Genomic DNA, 23,751 nt, shown 5'->3' with positions numbered 1-23,751 from the left:
CTTTGTAAGATTATGATGCTTTGAGAGAGATTTCTCTGTACTTAAAATGGGGAATTCTGTTGGAACTGGTAACACTTTCAATTTTTTAAGTCTGGCCACTGTGTAAGAAATTGTAACATGTTCTATAGTGAATAAGGAACATACTGAGATCACATATAGCAGTTATAAAGTAGGTTTCAGAGTAGCAGCCGTGTTAGTCTGTATTTGCAAAAAGAAAAGGAGGACTTGTGGCACCTTAGAGACTAACCAATTTATTAGAGCATAAGCTTTCGTGAGCTACAGCTCACTTCCTCAGATGCATATCGTGGAAACTGCAGCAGGCTTTATATATACACAGAGAATATGAAACAATACCTATTCCCACCCCACTGTCCTGCTGGTAATAGCTTATCTAAAGTGATTTCCAGCACAAATCCAGGTTTTCTCACCCTCCACCCCCCCACACAAATTCACTCTCCTGCTGGTGATAGCCCATCCAAAGTGACAACTCTTTACACAATGTGCATGACAATCAAGCTGGGCTATTTCCTGCATAAATCCAGGTTCTCACATCCCCCCACCCCCATACACACAGAAACTCACTCTCCTGCTGGTAATAGCTCATCCAAACTGACCACTCTTCAAGTTAAAATCCAAGTTAAACCAGAACATCTGGGGGGGGGGGGGGGGTAGGAAAAAACAAGAGGAAACAGGCTACCTTGCATAATGACTTAGCCACTCCAAGTCTCTATTTAAGCCTAAATTAATAGTATCCAATTTGCAAATGAATTCCAATTCAGCAGTTTCTTCCAGCGAGAAACTGCTGAATTGGAATTCATTTGCAAATTGGATACTATTAATTTAGGCTTAAATAGAGACTTGGAGTGGCTAAGTCATTATGCAAGGTAGCCTGTTTCCTCTTGTTTTTTCCTACCCCCCCCCCCAGATGTTCTGGTTTAACTTGGATTTTAACTTGAAGAGTGGTCAGTTTGGATGAGCTATTACCAGCAGGAGAGTGAGTTTCTGTGTGTATGGGGGTGGGGGGATGTGAGAACCTGGATTTATGCAGGAAATAGCCCAGCTTGATTGTCATGCACATTGTGTAAAGAGTTGTCACTTTGGATGGGCTATCACCAGCAGGAGAGTGAATTTGTGTGGGGGGGTGGAGGGTGAGAAAACCTGGATTTGTGCTGGAAATCACTTTAGATAAGCTATTACCAGCAGGACAGTGGGGTGGGAATAGGTATTGTTTCATATTCTCTGTGTATATATAAAGCCTGCTGCAGTTTCCACGATATGCATCTGAGGAAGTGAGCTGTAGCTCACGAAAGCTTATGCTCTAATAAATTGGTTAGTCTCTAAGGTGCCACAAGTCCTCCTTTTCTTTTAGTTATAAAGTATACATCATTAAAAACAGATCATCATTTAACAAACCACAATATTTGACTGTACTCCCGTAGTGGTGGTATTTTGATTGCATAGAACGTGAAATGCCACCAACATCACAGCACATGGAAGGTTGGTCTTAAAATTATGTCCACTTATTCAAATGAATAGGCACTTATGAATGTGAGATACATGGACTAGCAAAGGTGCCAAGGACTCACCTTGTACCACTTCTCCGCGCTCAGTTTGGCTTTCAGTGAATGTGTGCTATATTAAGTTAACACACTGCCCTTTCACCTCTGAAGACCTGAGGTGTGATTTAAGTTACAAATAAAAATAAGGTTTGTGACCCCTTATCCTAGTCTCTAGTAGGCATTAATCCACATCACTAGTACCAAAGTGTAATACTGTTGACAATTTTTCCTCAAGAGAAAAGGACTAGGATGCTGATTGGGGTTGGGGTACAAAGGGCATTGGGGAAGCTTGCAGTGTCCACTTGCATTGTGTTGGCTCTAACTGCTATTAGGCCTCCAATTCGATCAAAACTACATTCACTGCCCTTCCCCTCCTTCCCCCAAATAAATGTTAAAATGCAGGATCAAATCTTAATTTTATAGTTGCTTCTGAAATGCAGGCTTTACATCTCAGCTTTTTTTTTATTCTAGTGACCCAAATCAACCAGTCCCACAAGATACAAAATTCATTCATACTAAACCCAATCGTTTTGAGGAAGTAGCATGGACCAGATACTCTCAGAAAGACCAACTGTATCTTCATATTGGATTAAAACCACGAGTGAAGGAACATTACAGGGCCAATAAAGTGAACCTGTGGCTGGAACTGGTACCTCATCTGCACAATCTTAACGACATTTCACAGTATACCTCGACCACAACTAAAGTGCCATCAACAGATATTACTTTCAGACCAACAAGGAAAAATTCTGTACCTGTTACTTCAGCTTTTCCTACAGCCAAACAAGATGATCCCAAACAACAACCAAGTCCCTTTTCAGTGGATCAAAGGGACTATTCCACAGAGTTGAGCGTTACTATTGCAGTTGGGGCATCTTTGCTATTCCTAAACATTTTGGCCTTTGCAGCATTGTACTACAAAAAGGACAAGAGGAGACATGATGTTCACAGGAGATGTAGCCCACAGCGTACTACTACCAATGATCTTGCCCATGCACAAGAAGAGGAGATAATGTCCCTCCAAATGAAGCACACTGACTTGGATCATGAATGTGAATCCATCCATCCACATGAGGTGGTTCTGCGGACCGCCTGTCCCCCAGACTACACACTAGCTATGAGAAGGTCTCCTGATGATATTCCCTTAATGACACCCAACACCATTACAATGATTCCCAACACTATACCAGGGATTCAGCCCCTACACACATTCAATACCTTTACTGGAGGACAGAATAATACTCTGCCCCATCCCCACCCCCACCCCCATTCACATTCAACAACCAGGGTATAGCCAGAGAAGATGAAACAAACTTTATTTTTTTTGATGGATTACAGTAGGTGACATTACTGAAGATTACTTGGCTTTCAACCTACAAGACTCTTACTATTTAAATATAGAGGAATATTATGTGAATATACATATCAAGAACTTTGGGGGTTTTGAAAAAAAATGAATTGTACATATATACAAATGAACTTAAAAAAAACAACTTTGCAATTGCTTGAAGCAATTGTCCTGAATGATACTTTTTCATTCACATTCAACTGTTAATTTTTGAAGATTTAAGTTACATAATGGAATTCGGCATGTGCAACACAAACAGAAAAGAACTCTGACTGAAATTTAAAAAAAAAAAATCTATAAATATGCACAAGGGACACACTAATGGAATGTCAGATAATTTTCACCAATTTTTATTTGGAACTGTTTTATTGTGTAGTCCATATTTACACATTTGGATAAGTACACAAAGCACCAATGCTGTTAAGGCCTTAGTAGGGGGCTCATGCTGAAATCTGCCAGTCAAACAAAGAAGTTTTAAAGCCTGGCAGGTACAACATAATCACATAAGTGCTGTCAGTATAAAAGTTGTGGGAATAAAGGAAACTGGATATTTTTAGCACGATGTGCATGATAATTTATATGCTTGGTGGCTGTGCTGCTGATTAAGCCGTAATTAAAATTCTTCTCATCCCATTGGAGTTTTTAATAGAAGCTTCCTCCATCAATTGGCACAACCTAAAGAAGATTTTTTTAAAGGGGCAAAAGTAATTACAGTAAAATAATTCACAGTAGCTTCAGTAATAGAAGGAATTACAGTAGTTCTTAAAGGTATTTGATGGTATTCTCAGTATATAGGGGTGAACACTCCCTGAGTGAATCCCAGAGGGAAAAATATCTTTTTGTGTTTTTAATGTTCTCTTTCGTTTCCACCTAAATAATTTATAGAACTATAACCTTAATGGAACCTCTTTGATGAAGGATTTATAATTTGCTGTGGTTTAGTTACAATATATTTAGTTCATATTGGTAAGATAAAGTGTGTCCAAAGATTTCATTGCAAGGATATTTTTGCAGTATAAAGATGCCCCAACATTATCACTCTGATTACAGCTCTGTTATTGTTTTAACTCATGGTGCATGTGACAAAGTTTACTGCTAATATTTTAATGTAAAGTTATTTCCCTTTTTGCTATACATTATCCTTGCCATTCAAGTGAATTCACTGGATGAGATCTCTATAGAGTACAAATGTAGATAGAGAAGATCCATAACGATGGAGAGAGCCAACAAATGGAAATTTTTAAACCTGAATCTTACATTTGTTTGTGTGATTTTAAATGAATGGTCTAAAATCACAAGAAACTCTTCATTCCCCTGTTGTTTTCCAGAAACGGCATATCACGGTCCTTTCAAAATGTTTGTATATGTAATCAGATGTACATTTATATAAAAAAATGAGATGGACTTAAGAGCACATCCCTGATAAATACTTTCTCTTACCTGTACTATATTTCTATTAGACTAAAGTTATGTGATTTTTTTTTACATTTTTTCAAATTACTAGCAATTTTGATAGTTTGTAAGATAATGCAAAGAACTCTCTCTGACAAACTAACTGCAGTAACAGAAACATTTCTTTTCAGTTACTCTTTTTCAAGAATGAAAGCTTATTACACACACAAAAAAATTGTATACTACTTGATGAAAAAATACTTTGTACTTCTTGGCCATATTACTGGTCACTGAGTGAAATAAAGATAATCTGGATAACAAATATTATTCCAATGCTAAGAGATCTGATCTTTGCTCATTAAAGAGCTAAAATGTTTATTGCTGTTTTGTCATTTTTTAATGAAGTAATGGTAACTGTCTCAAATAAAGAGTCATTTCTTAGACAAGTCTGGTTTTTGAAGACATGGATATGCCTTCTACAGATAATACAACTGCATATTTATAGGCCAATCCTACCTAAAACAGTTCCTTATAAAAATCATGACACTGTGAATGTATAATGTCACAGTGTTACATTAATTACCACTACCCACTAACTTGCCATAATTTTGCAGCCAGAAGTAAGATTTAAAAATACATACATCAAATTTAGAAAAGGCAAGGAACAGATAAATATGCAGTATTCCATGAAATGAAACTCACCTGGTTCACACTGTGAGGGTGATTAAACTTTCATAAAATGATGTTACTAGAAAGTTACCCTTCAAAGTGTGTTTAAGAACATCAAATAGACTTCAAAAGTGACACTGAAAACAAAACAACAAAAACCACTGCAGTTTCAGTCATTTTCTTTAGCTAATAAACTAATAAAAAATATACACTAACAATTAATATAATATAGATTATCATCCCCAGTTTTAAAAGGAGCATTTTTGGTAGAAGCATAAAGATTGAAGTCTTCAAAATCCAGGATGGTCTATGTGCAATTTCTGCCTGATGTGGTTGTGCTTTTAGACTGTGACCTGCCAATGTAAACCAATAAAAAGAATTGTCTGCCATCTGATAATTATTGTTTAATAGGAAGATTGTTTTTTGCTATGTTAATGAAACAAAACAAAACAAACAAAACCATGAATGGCCATAAAACAAGATATACACAAAATATGATTTCATGTGCTTTTCTTAACTTTATCAAACTCAAAATAATTTTCTACTATAATTTAATGGTGGCCATATCTATATATCTCTATATACAGTATCTGGTAATTGTTTACTTTTATTAGTTCAGAAATAAATGATTGAGGTAAACCAAGCATGACAGTATACTTTTTCTTTTCTGTCAGCCAATAATACCACAAATGTGAAAGATCAAGGCAGCAATGCAAATTTTATAACATTTTCCTGTTCAAAAATTCACATGATGCAGATACTGTGAATACAATTTTAGTTGCTACTTTATAATTACAGTTCAGCAGCTAGTTTTCTGAAAGTAAGAGGATGTCCCACTTTTATAACATGAACGAAGGCCACAAAGTGTTTTTAAAGCTGAAACATACTCACAAATGTAAGAAACATTTTGGAGGATTTTTGATGGTTATGCATTATGGAATTTAATTTTGTCATTTTTAAAAGATATATTTGGTTGGTTTTTTTTTTTTCAAAATAGACAATGATTAACCAAATGGAGTGTGATATTTTATTTTTTGTATTGTTCATTGGAGCAGATTTCCAATGCAATTAGGATATTAGTCAGTATTTGGAAGTACAGCAAAAATATGAAAAGCCTGTATTTACTGCTTTCCCATTTTTGTAAATATGTTTGCAGACATTTAAAGAAAAAATATTTGATTATTTTGAGGAAAAAACTATGGAATAAATGCCTCTTTTCCCCATTCATTTTCTATTAAAATTATAGACATATATTACTTCATATCTAGTCTTGGATGCGTAGTTTACGCACAGAGAAGGCAGTACTGACATTGCATAGGGAAAGAAAGCAAATTGAAACACCTGTTGCTTAATAGTATCTCAGTAGGCCACATATTGTATACTGTATCCAGTGAAGATTTATGGAGCATGGAATTAAGATAGATAAACATACTCTTCTATAGGACAGCATCAGGGTTAGTGGTGTTGTTACTAAATGTATTCAAAAATGGATTCTTACTGTATATTTTTGGTTAACTGAACTCAAATAAATATTGATATGCAATAAAAACAGGGTGAAAAGAAGCCTAACAAATAAACATGTTACAGCTTTAAACACCACTACATAGAAATTGCTGAGATTTCTCTTGCGAGTTTCAGTGAAATATTCTGAAGAGACAAAATAGAACTGGAATTGTTAGGAAGCTGTAAAACATCATAGTGGTTCTTTGATGTTAGTAACTTGTTTTCTTCTATGGTATTAATTCAAAGTATTGGCCTTTCCCCTGTCCCTCAACTCTCCTTTTCTAGTAATGATTTGTTATGGACTATTGCTTTTAAATGTAAGCGAACATTAGATAATTTGGTCATTATTGCGAAAACATGCTCCCACATAAATTAAATTAATGGTCATTTCCCTGCTGAGGTTTTGTTATCGTTCATTCAGCTATCTTGTCAATTGCAGCAATTGTTTTGGCTTTTTATATATATATATTCAATAAACTAAGGGACTTTCTTCAAATAGTGTTATACCTCTTTTCCTCTTGAAATGATAACAATCTGTGAGTCAGATGTCCCTCTGAGGTCTTCAGAGAAATCTGACTGTTTGAAACACACACACTGCTGAAGTTGTTTCTCTCTCTTAAGCTTTCTGATTTGATTTAGTTCTGGCACTTTGCTGTATTTGTATGCAAGCCAGAAATTAGGTGCATTTGATAAAGGGTTCAATAGAATTATACAGAAGAATCAATGAATTAACCACAAGCAGAACATGAGGTTCTTTTTTGTCTTGGTTTTTTTTAATGCTGTTGCCATAATTGATTTCATATTGGCAGATTCAGTGGAAACTTGATTTAAAGGCATTGTGTAGGGTAAGAATACTAAATATTAACTGATTAAATAAGTTTGGAGGGAAAAAATGTGTTTTAAATCACCTTGGATTGATAGATGACTAACTTCCAAAATGTTAATGTGCAACTAACTCAACCTTCATTGTTTTAAGTAGTAACCAAATAGCCCCTGATAATTCATGCATATATGAAAAAATAAAGTTTATTTAGAATGTTTACTATATTTTATCTACTGAAAAACAATTAAATATAATGTTAAAAATGGTAAATTAAGGCCTACTGAGGACCTAATCTTCCTGCTCCTTCACATCAATGGGAAAACTTTTGTTGACTTCAGTGGAGCTATGATCAGACACTACAGGTTAATGTCATATGGTAACTGGAAATAGTAGTTTAAATGAAGACAAAATAGCACAGGAGTTTTGAGAATGGTGTAAAAATTAATTTGTCATAGTATGACTATAAATATGTTGTCTGGGCCATTATATACGTCAATTGTATTCTGATCAATATGTTGTAAGTCACACACCTTCAAAGCATGTAAACAGAGAGTATTATCTGTTCACCCTGTGTGGATACAATTCAAGGATAAATGCATGTATTAAGTACAGAGGTGGAGTTGGCAGCTGAATCTGCATTCCTAATATTACGGGACAGAGCCACAACTGCTGTAAATCATCATAGCCCCATTGACTTCAGTGGATCTATGACAAATTTATACCAGCTGAAGATCTTCCCCCTGGCCCTCGGTGTTCATCATGGCTCATCTCATCCTCCAGTTCCTCCCTGCCCCCAAAATAATTGCAAGTGCATATGACTGCTGGATTTATGAATGCAAACAAATGGTTAGCTGTGCTATAAAATGTGCCTGCCATCATTTGTATGATTGTCCAAACAAGAGAGGCCCTCTCAGTTTAATGACATTCTGACAAGCATAACATCTCAGCAAATGAAGTTGTTACAGAGAATGTGTTGACTAAACCATATTTTTAATATTAAAATTAAACAAAAAATATGCTTCTGCGTATATTCAATATGAGCCAGATCCTCAACTTGTGTAAGTCATTGTAGCTCTGTTGAAGTTATTGAGACTATGATATTTTACCCCATCTGAAGATCTAACCCTATATGTTTCATTGTTATTTGTTCACCCATTGTCTACCTCCCATTATTTGAACAGTAAGTGGAACAAGACATACTATTGAGTTAAATTCTACTTTCTATTACACTGATATAATTTTAGAGTCAATGAAGTAGCTGCAAATGTACACTGATGTCAGCATACAGTATAAATACAGCACCAGCAATCCCAAGCATCCAAAAATCATGAGTCAGGCCCCCCAAGCCCCATGAAATTGGCTTAAATTCATGAGATTTAAAAAATAATAAATTTAACTTCTTTTTATTTGCTTTCTGGGGTTGGGGCATGTAGGGTTCAGGTTTTCAAGCTTTTCTCTGCAGCTCTGAGGATGAGAAATGTACTTGGTTTTAAAAAACGGAAATTGGGATTCTCAGGTAATATCTAACAGTTTCTCTCCACAGGGACACTCAGGAAAGTTATTCCAAATTAACTAAAGATGTGCATTTAAAGTGGATTAGTTATTAAATTGCAATAAACCTCTGTGTGGACAGTCTCAGGCAAAATTAAAGTGGCCTTAATTAAGTTTATCTTAATTCACTTCCAAAGTGAATCACTTTTTTAGTTATTTCCAATTAATTTTCCTATGGGCTTATCGATAGAACAAGTAGATCATGGCAAGCTGGGGTGTGAATCTACCCCCACACTAGCCTGCCGTGGACTAACTATCCCAATACACCCTGCTGATGTGTGTTAACAGTTTGTTAGTGTGCTTTGAGCTAGTCCTCTTTGAAATGGGACTAGCTCAAAGCACATTAACAAACTGTTAACCTGCATCAGCAGGATGCATATGGACAACTGGACCACAGCTGGCTAGAGAGAGGGTAGAGTCACACCTCTGCTTGCCACAGTCTAATTTTTCTTGTAGACAAGCCCTTAGTGTCCCCCTGTAGACAAGCCCTAATACTAGTAGTTGAAACTTTAAGAAAAACACCAAATAGCATGAGTCTGAAGATACGATCATGAGAGTTGACAACACTGTAACTATATTTTACAAAAGGCAAGTTTACACTTAGTTTTGCTCCTATTGAAGCTAATAGAAAATTTGCTACCGACTTCATTGAGGAAAAGATTGGGTGAGGAGTCTGTGTTTGGACTTCTGTTTCTTAAAAGCACTAGTTGATGTAAATAAATATGGCCATGTTTTCTAAGATCCCCTGGATAGTTCCAAATCTCTGTGGATTAGTTACTTAAATAGATTATCATTGTAATAAGAGGGAGGGAATGGTGGAGTCATGCCCTTCAATCCCCCAGCTAGTAGCAAGCAGAGTGAGCCAGTTTTGGGATGGGAAAAAACACTTCACACCCGGTATAGCTGTCACACCAATGTACACAGCCCAGGAACAATCAGGAAAACACCTGGTGACTCTGCCAGAATTCCTTCTGGATACTTCAGCTGCAGCCCAACTCTTGTGCTCTCCCTCCATCTGCCATGGTCTGAGTTTTTGCCCAGAATGGTTACAGGTGTCAAGGGAAACTGTAGCTCTAAATGAAGTATTTAACCTGTTATTTGTATAAACCACATAGTCATGGGCCTTCCTGGAAGTGGAATTTAGGTCCTTGTGCATTTGAAATGTGATCATGGGCAATGTCTATGCTTGGATATTTGACCACCATGTCTTCATGCACAAGTTCATCTTTTAGTATTGTGTAAAATAAGCTATGGGGCTTGCATTATTTTGTAATAGTATCTTTGACAGTTGTTTGAAACAACAAACTAGCTCTGAATAAATTGAAAAGTCCTGAAGTCCTGAAATGTTTTCAAATGTATTTTCAAATTAATTTCCACTGACTGATGATATAAGATACTGCTGTAAAACCTTTTTGTTTTCCATCATAAGGGTGCTGCACTGGTGTGATAAGTGTGGCTGGCTAACTCTGATGATATGAACACCATGCAGCAATTTTTCCTCTCACTTACACTAGTGTAAATCTGGAGCAAGTCCATTGCAATTGGTAGCAATCCTCTGGATTTCCACTGGAATAACTGAGCTCAAAATCTGGACTTCTGAAGATGGGATCAAGATGGCTCAGGTAATGTGGAATGAGATATGGAAGCTTTCATTTCAAAGACACTTGTTCAATTCAGATAAGGTAAGTAATGTCCAAAAATCATTACCCTCTCACAATGTGAAACTAAGTACTACTGATGTTTACTAATTTTAAGCCCAATAGAATTATACTTTACCCTCCCTTTCTCAGCTGCTGGACTCACAGTGCCATGGCATCTTTTGTAGAAGGCAAAGAGAATGTGGGCTGCTGGTTCACTTGTGGGTCCGAACTGCTGTGCTCTGCCAGATGATCAAGAAGGGGTGTACATGGAGGAAGGACAGCAAGCCATCTTCTTTTTGCTTTTCTCTCTAGCCAAGTGCTGGCATTTTGACCTTTTGTAGGGTCACCAAGATACCAGGAAACAATAGTGCCAGGAATGGCTGAACCACATGCCTTGTCAATCATAGTCATGTTTCCTTCCTCCATTGGCTGCTGAGTAAGCAGTGGCTTCCAGTGACTGAGTAATTTGAATAGTAGGGCTCCATAAAAGGAGGTTCCTCCAGGGAACCATCCTCAAATTACTTTGTTCAGGGACAACTGAGGATACCTTCTCTTGTATACTTTGTTATGTTTATGTAGAGGGAGGACATCATGTTATTGTTACATTAATCAAATATTGGTAACTTTTGTATGTCTATGACAGTATTGACATTTTGTTCTTGAAAAGTAAAGAATTTTATTTGCAGTGATACAATCTTAATGCAATGATACAATGTTAATAAAGTGCTGGTCCAGGTTTTACAGTTACTTTTTAAAAAATAACAGGTTATGGTGTAGTCCAAGATGGTGGGCTGATTGCTAGGTCTTCCTATCCAATTCATTAGAAGACCATTGGCTTCAGTTGGGTTCTACAGGTTGTAAAATAGAGCAGAATTTAGCCATTTGTCTCCAAATCAGAATTGGGATTGGATGGTGAGGGATAATGTTCACATCTGTGTTGTCCCAAACAAGGTGTCTGTGCTGGACTGATAGCCAAATTCCCATTGCAGGAAAGAAAAGAGAGATGGGGCATTTGTTTAGGCCTTTGGTTGGTAGCCAGACAACTGGGCGGGGTGTCCTGTTTTATACTGCATGATTGATGTTGGCATAGCTGGAATTATTTAGATGCTTTATGGCCCACATCAGCCTAGTATCTAAGTGTCTCACAATCATTCATGGATTTTATCCTCATAGTACCCGGTGAAGTAGAGAAATAATATCCCAGTCTAACAGATGGAGAATTGAGGTACAGAGTACAGTAAGCAGATTAGCAGATTTTGTATTACTTTATTTTAGAATAATTCAAATACTTCTCTTTTTAAATAAAGCTTAATACATTAATAAATAAATAAAACCCCTTTATGCAGTCTTCTCCAAACCTTTCTTACTGTTTGGAGGGCAATAGCTTGATGTTCTTCAACACAGCCACTTCGCATGTTACCGGCATTCTGGGTTACTACACTGTAGTACAACATCCAAATTCCTAAGTATTTACTCATTTTTTCCTGGCTCTTCCTGGTCCATTCAACAACTGTGATTTCAGGGGTAAGGGTGTGTGTGATAATGAATAAGGCTACGATTATGTCATGGAGGTCATAGAAGTCATGGAATTCATGACTTCCATTGACCTCTGTGACATTTTCTGCCCCGGGGCTGGAGCTCCCAGCTGCCCCTCCACCCCCGCCGCAGCTCCCAGCCCCCGCCCTGGTGGGGGGACCCCTCACAGCTGCCCAGCCACAGAGGGCAGTGTGGGGACCTGCAGCTGCCAAGCCATGGCAGGGGGACCCTGAAGCTGCCCAGCCATGGAGGGAGGACCCTGAAGCTGCCCAGCCACAGTGGTCAGTGGGGAGACTCCCCGCAGCTCCCAGCCCCCATGGGCGGCAGGGGACTCCAGAGTTCCCACTTGCGGCAGGTGGCACCTCCCCCCCCCCAGAGCTGCACAGCCGCCGCACGGGGGGGAGGCCTGGAGTTCCCACTCACTGCAGCGTCAGGGGACCTCAGAGCCCCAGCAGTGGGTGCTGAACCTGCCTCCCCATTTTATCAGGGATATTTTTAGTGAAAGTCAGGAACAGGTCACGGGCATCCGATGAAGTGAGCTGTAGCTCACGAAAGCTCATGCTCAAATAAATTGGTTAGTCTCTAAGGTGCCACAAGTACTCCTTTTCTTTTCATGAAGCTTTTGTTTATTGCCCGTGACCTGTCCCTGACTTTTACTAAAAATATCCATTACAAAATCTTAGCCTTACTAATGAAGTAACTTCTTTACCAACCTAGTTAAATCATAGACCTGGAGTACTGCTAGGTATATAATGTTTTAGTTCTCAGTTTCATCCTTCTCTTGACAGTGATAGCATTTCAGTCCTTGCAGTTATGTTTTATTTTCCTTTCTTCCTACTGCTTTCAAGCTGTTAATTTTAAAAAAAAAACATTTATTTTGATAAATGCAATTTTGTTCTTCATCGCCTCTCTCATCACGGTTCCTATTGTCTTGCACAGGTTTGTAAACTGGGTTATTTTTAAGGTTTCATTATCTCTGTTCATTTCACTTCTTATCTTTACCACTCTTCTTGTCTCCTTTAATTGGACTTTTGGTTTAAATTGTTTTCTCATATCCAAAGATTTTTCTTTCTCTTTTCTACCTACAGAAAAACATAAGAATATAAGAATTGCCATACTGGGTCAGACCACTGATCCATCTAATCTAGTATCCTGTTTCATCAACCATCAGTACCAGCTGTTTGAAGAAGGTGCAAACAACCCTGCAGTCAGCAGTTATGGAATAACCTGCCTACAGGGGAAGTTTCTTTCTATCACCCCCTAATTAGTCAGAGGTTGGTTTATACCCTGCAGCAGGAGGGTTTATACCCTTTCTTAAACTCACGGTTTTTTAAAAAAATCCTAACTCTAAATACTCTTAGTGTCCATATATGTGTTCAATACTTTTTTGAAATCTGCTCAGCTCTTAGTATCAATGATACCTTGTTATAATGAGTTATACAAGGTAACAACAGCAGATTGGGGAAAAGTAGTTCCTTTTCTGTTTTAAATTTGCTACCTTTCAATTTTGCCAAATGTCCCTTTGTTCAGAAAGAAAAGAACAATTAACCTTCTTTTATTCAGCACCTGTCTAAGATAAACAGTCCCAATCCTTTCAGTCTCTCTTCATATGAGAGTTTTTTCATGCCTCTAATCATTCTCATTGTCACTCTTTGAACCCCCTCTATTTCCACAATATTCTTTTTGTAAATGAGGTGACCAGAACTGATCAAAGGCTGCTCCACACTCCACCACCCATGTGCTTCCCTGTTGACCTGGAAGGACCTAATGTAAAAGTAGGAAGGGGTCTAGCCCCCTTGTTCCTTCAAGTCTTTCTCAATTCATTTCCTCATGCCTATAGGAAATAACTACACTGACAACATTGCTGTGAAAATTAGAACATACAACCAACCAACCACTGACACTTATTGCTGAGAGAGAAAATCTTTTAGTTCTGTCTGGAATATATTTGTTTTAAGTTCAAATCAGTAATAATAATGGGACAAATTATAGTCCCAAACCTAAATTCCCTCTAAACAGTGTAAATGAGCTCTGTAACATCAGTGTTCATGGGCGCTGTATTGGGCAGCCCATAGTCAGCCCATCTCACGTCATTTGCGAGTAGTTTGCATAGCAGAGTTGCCAGGACAGGGTACAGGCACACAAACTGGTGAAGCACTCCCCTTTGAGTTATAGGTGCCCATCATGGAGGCAATGTGTGCAGGTTCGGGTGGAGCCAGAATTGAGTAGCACATGCCCAGCAAATTCACAGCACAGAAGGTGATTTTTCCCTTTGAAATATGGTAGAGAGATGCAGTTCTATAGGACCTCTGTGACAGAGCCATGGGAGGAGGGGCAGAGAACAGCTCATGTGAGGGGCCGCAGACTAATGCACATACACCTCCAAACCCAGCAGTGCCTGCTATGCATGTCCTTACACCTTTAGCAGGAGGGACAAATGGAGTAGGCTATGAATGTGCGTGGAATAGCTCACAGCCAAAATATGGCCATTGTCCCTGCACTTGTCAGCATGAGGCCCTACGAATACTTTGTTTCAAAGAAAATATAGAAATAGGTTTTGTCAAGATGACTGTGGTACCTGTAACAAATAGTTCCACTTATTAGCTGAACTCCAGCAGACAAAACTTCAGGAATGAAATCCTGACCCAACTGAAGTCAATGGTAAAATTCCCATTGACTTCACTGGGGCCAGGATTTCACCCCGGATAGTTAAAGGAAATGACTTAATAACAACAGGCAAAAACCTATTAGGCACATTGGGCCTGATTTTCCATTGCTTTCCACTTTGTGTTGTTGTTCTCAGTAGAGAGGAACGATGGCCCACTGGTCAGGACATTCGCATGGTCGCTGGAAGATTTGCATTAGATTCCCAGCTCTGCCACATCTTTCCTGTGTGAGCTTTGGCAAGTCACTTGGTCTCCTTGATCCCCAGTTCCCAATCTCCCTACATCACAGGTCTGTTGTGAGGATAAATACTTTGAAGATTGTGACGTACTCCAACGCTACAATAATGGGAGTCATATAAAAGCTAAAGATAGACCGTTTTACATAGTGTGTAAGTCACTACATGTCAAAATAGCAGCAATTACATCCACTTTATTAAGTATTATGATTCTGAGAAAAGGACTCAGTGTGCAAAGCACTGTGCAAACTCAGAGGAATAGACAGTCCATGTCCCAAAGAGCTTATGATCTAAATAGATAAGACACACGAAGTGGCGGTTTGCAAACGTCATGTTAGTGCCACCATTTTTTCCCCCATTCTTGGGGGGGAGTTTGTTAGGAAGGAGTTAGCTAAAATGGAACGACAAAGGAACAGAGAGGGAGCATAGAAGAGAGGGAGGTAAGATGGAATAGAGCAGGGGAGAAAAGAGGGAGAAGGAAAGTGGGGATGAGCTGAAGAGACTGTGAAGGAAGGGGCTAGAGCAGGTTGGAGTGAACAGCCAATCAGCACAGGGAAGAGATGGGAAAATGACATCATCATCAGCGTCTGACAGTACCTGCAACAGAACCTCAGGTGGCTGCCTCTGGGTCGGCTCTACTAGTTGGAGTTTATCTGGCTCCTCCCTGGCTGGGGTAAATGGCTACACAAGGTTCAAGGGAGTGGAGAAAAAAACACCCAGCATATTGATGTGTACTTGTAGTATACAAGGGGCAGGAGCAGATGCATCTACCAACAGATTACTGTCATTGACACTAGGTACCCAAGACTGTAACTGGTTGCTAATGAGTGCAGGAACTGGTTAGGTAGTGGAGTCAGATTTATGGCGTTCCTGACTCTCCACCTAGCTCTTAATGTGCCTGTGTTTAACAAGCATGCGAGGGGAGGTAAGAGTATAAAGGGGGTGTGGGCCCTTTTGGAGGGACTGGGAGAAGATAAGAAACATTAGCAAAATTGCCCAAAAGGGAAGGGTGTTTTATTACTATTGAGTAGCATATCAAATGTCAGCTTTGCAACCTCTAGTTATAATATCACAGTTAACTGGCTTTGTGCGAGAGCACTGTTTTAACCCATCTGTGTGGAGCATGAAGCCGTACAATAGATGGATCCATGCCAAGTTGTTGCAGATAGTTTTGCACATTGTATTTTTAGCCCTCTGTGTGGTCCCTAACCTCCGGGAGACAAGATCACAAGCAGCCCTGAATGCTTCTCTAGGACTATATTTGGTTTAAATAATTGTAAAATGTACTCTGCCAGAGAGATAGCTGAGCAGCAGTGCCGCTATAGAAAAAGTTACGGTATAAGGAGAGCTAGGCAAAACTTGATCATTTTAGTTCTTGGAGGGCGAGTTCTGTAACTTGTTTTAGGTTGTTGATTTTTTTTTTTTTCTATATCTGCGTGGGTTGAAACCTGTGAACTTCAGACTGGGTTCAGATGAAATGGGAGGAAAAGGTCAGAGGAAAACTGAGGAACCTGCCAAAGGTGTGCCCTGCTTCAGGTCACAGGTGTGCAAAATGAACAAATGTTTATTGTCCCAATGAAACAGCAAAGGTTGGGGAGAGATCACTAAGAAAGGCACCAGCCTACCTGATACTAAACGTGTTGTGATCACTACCAAGCAGAAGTCTGTACTGTCAAGCTCTAAAAGTTCTATGAATTGGTTTTCCAGTTAAAGGGGTTAGAGGTGAAAGCACTGACTGACAGCCAGAAAACTCTGATTTTCAGGGAACAGTAGTCACAGCATCTGACCGGCTTCTCGCAGAACTCGTTAACTCTGCTAATCTTCAAGGGGTTCTCTTAGTCCAAAGAATCTGCTAAGAGAACAAAGCAGTTATATGAATTTCCTGGTGAGGTACGATCCCAGAATAAATAGATAATATAAAGGTGAGGGACCTTGGAATGACACATACTTACTCAAGTCTGAGTGTAGCAATAGTGCGATTGAAAAGACAGTATCTTGCAGCAGAGGAAAGTGAGGCTCAGGACTCTGTGCTTATCACTTGGTTTCTTTCTGCTTTCAAAAGGGATTCACTAGTAACCTAGGATGATCTTCTTCCAAAAGATGGCTTGGTTTTCACAGCTGCATCGTCTATTCTAGAAGTTTTTGAAGATCCGAAAAGTTTTATCTTCCGTTCCTTCTGCTGAACACTGGGTCGCCCTGGTGCAGTTATGTGGTGGCAGGATTTCAGTCAGCTCATGTTGACTGGACAACCAGCTGCTCAGGCAACACTCAGGCCTTTGTGATATAACTGAACAAAAGCACTGACTCTTGTGGTGTGTTAAGGAGGCCTGATTTACATGTGACATTTTCTGATGAGATGAGGTAGGGAGATTGTGCAGCATATTTAATTGCCATGTTAATAGTTTCATTTGGCTTTCGGTAATTAAATGAAGAGTGCTTCTAGGAAAGGGGAGACTTCTTGATTTCCTTCTTAATGCTGAGGTAGTTAGCTCCTGTAATAGAATTTGTGTTAATCTCTTTCCCCCCCTCCTGATTCTCACAGGCATGCTGCAATGAAACCAGAAATCTTGACTGTGCCTGTTCTACCTCAACTACAAAAATGTTGGCCCCATTTTGAGTCAGTCACAGTAAGCTCATAGGACATTATTAGTCTCAGTTACACACATACACTTAACGAAGTGTGTCACTGGAAGTCACATTAGAATACAGTGATAGAGTAAAAACATGATGATCATCGAAAACAGTCATTCATCACAGTGGAATGCAAACACTGCAGCTTCCATAGGCCTACCATCTGGCTCTGTGCTACCTGTGAAGGTCACTCTGAGAAGCTGTGTTAAGGTTATCAAAAGGATGCATTGATATTGGAGACTGCCTCTTATCAGGCTCATATGCACCTGTGGTTCCCTAACAGGTCAGCGTCATTTGAGTCAACATCCAAACTGTACATTCCCAAGGGGCAGACTGGAATTTAAGACTAATGAAGAACAAAGCTGCACATTTTAATCCTTTGTATGGATTTCACTGCTGTTAAGCTCTGGGATGTTTAGATCCAGAGTTTTGGGGTGTTTTTTTTTCCCAGAACAGAAATAGGGATCAGCACGTTAAAATTGGATCCATAGCTGGATTTAGATTCTGCATCTAAAAATAAATAAATAAATAAATAAATAGCAGTGAGGTTCTTTGGATATGTGGCTCCCCGTCTTAGCTCATTACTATCATGGGAGGTATTGGCTACAGTGGAACTGGTGTGTTTCTGCTGCACAGGGTTGGAGATTCCTCCACAAGGGTCTGCCTTCCCTAAGAGCCTCATTGTTTATCTCCACAAATAAATAAATATTTATTTAATATTTTTATATTTTTAAATATATTTTTTAAAGCTAATAAAAAGAAACAGTCATCCCTCTGATACTAAGCAGAACATGCTATGGAATTCTCCCTCTCTTTGGTTTTAGGCTTCCACATAGTATTGAGATTGCCCTGAGTGAATCAGGTGACTAGCTCCTCCTGGAGCTGATTGGAGATGTGTTCATGGTGATTCTTTTACAAACATAAGCTGCCTTCTTCACTACTGATCGCGAGGTGTTTGCACATCTGTCGGCCCTACCTGTACTGGTCGTCTGAGCTCTTGAGTAGCTCTGTTCTTTATTTCATAGAGATCCTGGTACAGGTTTATTGCTCATCTACCCCCTTGGTCTCCTTCATGTGGGGCTCCACAAGATGCTCATCTGTCACCCCTTCTGTGCAACATATGAGGCCAGATACTCAGCTGGCATAAATTGGCATAACTCAATTGAATTAAATAGAATGGAGGATCTTGCCCATATGTGGGCCCACCAGGCAGATTAGTGAAGGAATATGGGTAGTGCTGTCTTCAGAATGGGGATCATAGAATCATAGAATATCAGGTTTGGAAGGGACCTCAGGAGGTCATCTAGTCAAACCCCCTGCTCAAAGCAGGACCAATCCCCAACTAAATCATCCCAGACAGGGCTTTGTCAAGCCTGACCTTAAAAACCTCAAAGGAAGGAGATTCCACCACCTCCCTAGGTAACGCGTTCCAGTGTTTCACCACCCTCCTAGTGAAAAAGTTTTTCCTAATATCCAACCTAAACCTCTCCCACTGCAACTTGAGACCATTACTCCTCGTTCTGTCATCTGCTACCACTGAGAAAGTCTAGATCCATCCTCTTTGGAACCCCCTTTCAGGTAGTTGAAAGCAGCTATCAAATCCCCCCTCATTCTTCTCTTCCGCAGAATAAACAATCCCAGTTCCCTCAGCCTCTCCTCATAAGTCATGTGTTCCAGTCCCCTAATCATTTTTGTTGCCCTCCACTGGACATTTTCCAATTTTTCCACATCCTTCTTATAGTGTGGGGCCCAAAACTGGACACACTACTCCAGATGAGGCCTCACCAATGCCAAATAGAGGGGAACGATCACGTCCCTCGATCTGCTCGCAATGCCCCTGCTTATACATCCCAAAATGCCATTGGCCTTCTTGGCAACAAGGGCACACTGTTGACTCGTATCCAGCTTCAAGTCCACTGTAACCCCTAGGTCCTTTTCTGCAGAACTGCTGCCTAGCCATTCAGTCCCTAGTCTGTAAGCGGTGCATGGGATTCTTCCATCCTAAGTGCAGGACTCTGCACTTGTCCTTGTTGAACCTCATCAGATTTCTTTTGGCCCAATCCTCTAATTTGTCTAGGTCCCTCTGTATCCTATCCCTACCCTCCAGCATATCTACCTCTCCTCCCAATTTAGTGTCATCTGCAAACTTGCTGAGGGTGCAATCCACACCATCCTCCAGATCGTTTATGAAGATATTGAACAAAACCGGCCCCAGGACCGACCCTTGGGGCACTCCACTTGATACCGGCTGCCAACTAGACATGGAGCCATTGATCACTACCCGTTGAGCTCGACAATCTGTCCAGCTTATAGTCCATTCATCCAGCCCATACTTCTTTAACTTACTGGCAAGAATACTGTGGGAGACCATGTCAAAAGCTTTGCTAAAGTCAAGAAACAACACGTCCACTTCTTTCCCCTCATCCACAGAGCTAGTTATCACGTCATAGGAGGCAATTAGATTAGTCAGGCATGACTTGCCCTTGGTGAATCCATGCTGACTGTTCCTGATCACTTTCTTCTCCTCTAAGTGCTTCAGAATTGATTCCTTGAGGACCTGCTCCAAGATTTTTCCAGGGACTGAGGTGAGGCTGATTGGCCTGTAGTTCCCAGGATCCTCCTTCTTCCCTTTTTTAAAGATGGGCACTACATTAGCCTTTTTCCAGTCATCCGGGACCTCCCCTGATCGCCATGAGTTTTCAAAGATAATGGCCAATGGCTCTGCAATCACATCTGCCACTCCTTTAGCACTCTCGGATGCAGCGCAGCCGGCCCCATGGATTTGTGCTCGTCCAGCTCGTCCCCTTTCTTCTTCTGGAGGTCACATGCTGCCAAATTTCTTCACCGTCCTCCTGTCCCTGCTGCGCAGCCTGCTCTGAATCTTCAGAACATTGTGCCCATAGAAGCATATCCTGACATCTGTCCAGGAAATCTACAGTTTCTCTTATGCAACGCAGGGTCGATACTTGTTTCTCCAGAGCTTTAACCTTCTCTTCCAATATGGAGACCAGCTTGCACTTTGTACAGACAAAGTCGCTTCTGTCTTGTGGAAGAAAGACAAACATGGCACATCCAGTGCAGGTCACAACAGCCGAACACTCCCCATCCATATTACCTTCCTTCTACGAGCTTCCTCAGGAGTTGTAGTAACTACTCAGAGAAGCCGGCAAGATGTAAGCCTCAGTGGGCTCTCCCCAGGCAAACTCCCAGGCAAACTCCCTCTGTTAGCCTCTCTGCTGTTTGCCACTCAGCTGGTTCGCAGCTGACTGGCTTTTTATAACAGTCAGGCCCACTCAAGGCTCACCTGGAACAAACACTCCCAATTCACACTTTTCAAACAAACAACCAATCAAGCACATGGTCAAACTGTCAAACTGTCCCCATAACAGACACTCAGATACTTACCAACACAGCCTCCCTAATGCAGCCCTTAGCATACCTCCTCTCAGTCAGATCCCAGGCAAACTCCCTCTGTTAGGCTCTCTGCTGTTCGCCGCTCTTCCTCTCTGCTGTTAACCCAGTGTGGATGAGTATCTTCGACACCTGAGTGGGAATGGGGGCTAGCTCTTATAAGATCAACCCAGATAATACTGAGCTGATGTTCAGAGGGTGGGAGGAAGCAATGGGGGGAGACTATGGAATATTGTCCCATTTGTTGTGCAGGCTTACATCCTGGGGAAGGCATGTTGTATCCCCGTCGCTGCTAAATAGCAGCAGTTGGCAAGAGTGCATTTCACTGGTGGTACCTGGTCAGAAGGTTTGACCTTTTCTTTCAGTTGTAGATCTTGTCAGATTCACCTAGTGCCTCAAGACCAGGTTGCTGAAATGTGTTTTACATGGGCTTTACCTTAAGACTATTGCAAAGTGGTAGCTAGGGCAGAATGCAGCTTCCCACTAATTCAGCAGGGTTTCCCATAAAGAGCATTGTGCCCCAGTGCCGTGGGATCTGATTTCTGGTCTTCACCTGTAAATGCATTCAGTCCTGTCTATTTGAAAAACTGCCTCTTCCCTCATATGGTTCCAGAGCCCATTACAACTGTATGAGGCTCTCAAACTAACATTCCCCTGGTTTCAAGGAGAGTTAGCTGCTGTCAGGGTGATCTTTGTGAGAGATCTTCAGATCACTTACCCCCCTCCCCGGATGGCTAGAGCCAGATGACTTTCCTTAGGATATAAAGAAGTGCTGAATCATGGCTTGGAGCAGTTTGGGAGAGTCATTCTGCAATGGATAAAATTAGGTTTTGTACAGGTAGAGAGATTATTGTAAACTCTTTGGGGCAGGGACCCTCCATTTGTTCTGTTCTAGCGTCACAGCACCTTGATCCAGGACTGGGGCTCCTGGACGCTAATGCAATATAAATAATAATAATCGATCATCATATTTTGTATGTAACTTTTGTCTAGACATAATTAGCAAGCAACTAGTAATTCAGAGGATGAGATTTTTGCTTGCGTATGACACTAATGCTGTGCAAAGCAGCAGAAATCATTCTGCAGGTTTCTATAACTCTTCCATCCTTATGAAGCTTTAAGAAAAGGGACTTTTGTAATGGAAACCTCTTTCAAACTTACATTTTTAAGTGCCTGAGTATGTGAGAGCATCAACTTCTCCCGGCTATGGGCCTAATCCAGGCATAAACCAAGCTGTACACAAATAATTTCCACAGAGCCTGTGAGGAAATAATCCTCCCCTTATGCTGCAAAGCATGTGTGGAAATAGATCCAACCTCTGGCAACTAGTCCAGCCCTTCAGAGCTCCTGGCCAATGTCTGAGCCCTCAGTTGGCCCGTGGATCTTCACTGCTGCAGAGCCATTTGCCTTGCTATCTTCCAGTCTGCCCTTTTCCCATCCCCTCCATCCCACAGAGTCCATAGGGGGCACCAAAAACAAACTAACAACAAAAACACACAAAGTTATCCCCCTTTGGAGCTAGGCCACATATTTACAGCCTCAAATCCTACTCACCGTTTCCAGAAGAACTTCTTAGGGTAGGCAGGATTTATCCTAAGAAGTGAAATTAAATGAATTCGGGGCAAAAGCAAGTACAGAAACATGCCTGAGAGAAAGGAAGGCCTTAATTAAAACACGAAGCAAAGGAAATGCCAGAAAATATTGGCCAAGTAAATTGTTTTTTCAATAATTTTTTCAGTCTCCATATTTCCCTCAGTGAGAGCACTCTTCTTTAATAATCTCCTTCCTTCCAGAGGGATGCTGGAGTGGTCATGGTTTTGTTTATCTGCAGAGGCACAGTTCTATTCATAAAGTTTAACATTTACTAAAGAAATATCTGCAAATCTCATCCATCCTTTAAAAAAAAGGAAAAGAGAAGCAACAGCACCAAAACATCTTGATCAAGATTCTCAGGACTGGCTGTTTGATGCTTTGGTGCCTACCACAGGTACATAAGTGACTGCTACTACAGTCTACATAAGTGACTGTAAGTTTTGCAGATAACTTATCCTCAAGCCACCGGGACCTCTCCATAGCCCAGGTGGAATTTAGAGCTGTTCTTAGCTGCAGTGGCTGCAACAATTTCACAAGGCTTCCTTCCAGCAGCTAGGATCTCTGGAATACAAGGGTGCATGTAAACTGGGTTAGGTTGGTCAAGAGCTAGCTTGACCACCTGGGATTTCCCCAGTGCCAAGGAAGTCCCCAGATAGCTGGCTAAAGTAAGTTTAAAGCTGCTTTGCACAGCCAGAGTGGCATAAGAGAGCCTCACTGGTCCAGGGAGCAGAATCTGGCTCCTTATGTCCAGTTCCTTCTGTTTTCTTTGAGAGAGTTATAGGACCACTAGGAATGGGATACTGAAACCAATAAACACCTGTTAAAAGACCTTTTAATTTCAGTTTGTGGAGACAGATTGGAATAATTCAGAGGATGCAGGAGGGACAACAACAAGTATGGTCTGTAAACTGATGCTGTCCTGTGTGAGCAAACTGGGTAACTGCTGATTAGGCAGGTTGCGTAGATGCCTTTTGTGAAAACAAATCCATGCTGCAGCTTTCCATAGGCAGTCTAGCTGATGCTGGACATAATGGTCTAGTAAAGCAGCTCTCAAATCCCAAACTTGTCAGAGAAAACAGCAGGGAGGGCAGGTGTAATGAAAACGAATACATGTTGACACCTGGATGGGTGATACAGCTGCACTGGTCGAAGGTGTGATGCGCCCTTATACATTTCAGAGATGACCGTGTAAT

The 23,751-nt window shown here is 40.5% G+C and overlaps 1 protein-coding gene across 6 annotated transcripts in view; it reads left to right on the top strand.

The window, feature by feature from the left end:
* Positions 1-2,992, top strand: part of NLGN1 (neuroligin 1) — a 574,670-nt gene extending 571,678 nt beyond the window's left edge. For all 6 annotated transcript variants that reach the window (XM_084639872.1, XM_084639871.1, XM_084639868.1 and 3 more), the window contains one exon: positions 2,031-2,992. In XM_084639872.1, the coding sequence (XP_084495998.1) occupies positions 2,031-2,853 (823 nt within the window). In that variant the 3' untranslated portion in view covers positions 2,854-2,992. The remainder of the gene's footprint in view (positions 1-2,030) is intronic.
* The last annotated feature ends 20,759 nt before the right edge of the window (positions 2,993-23,751 follow it).

Source organism: Lepidochelys olivacea (assembly GCF_965140295.1).
Source record: "Lepidochelys olivacea isolate rLepOli2 genome assembly, chromosome: 9".
Taxonomy (NCBI): domain Eukaryota; kingdom Metazoa; phylum Chordata; order Testudines; family Cheloniidae; genus Lepidochelys; species Lepidochelys olivacea.
The sequence above is the reverse complement of the archived record's forward strand: the minus strand, read 5'-3'. Positions and strand labels throughout refer to the sequence as shown.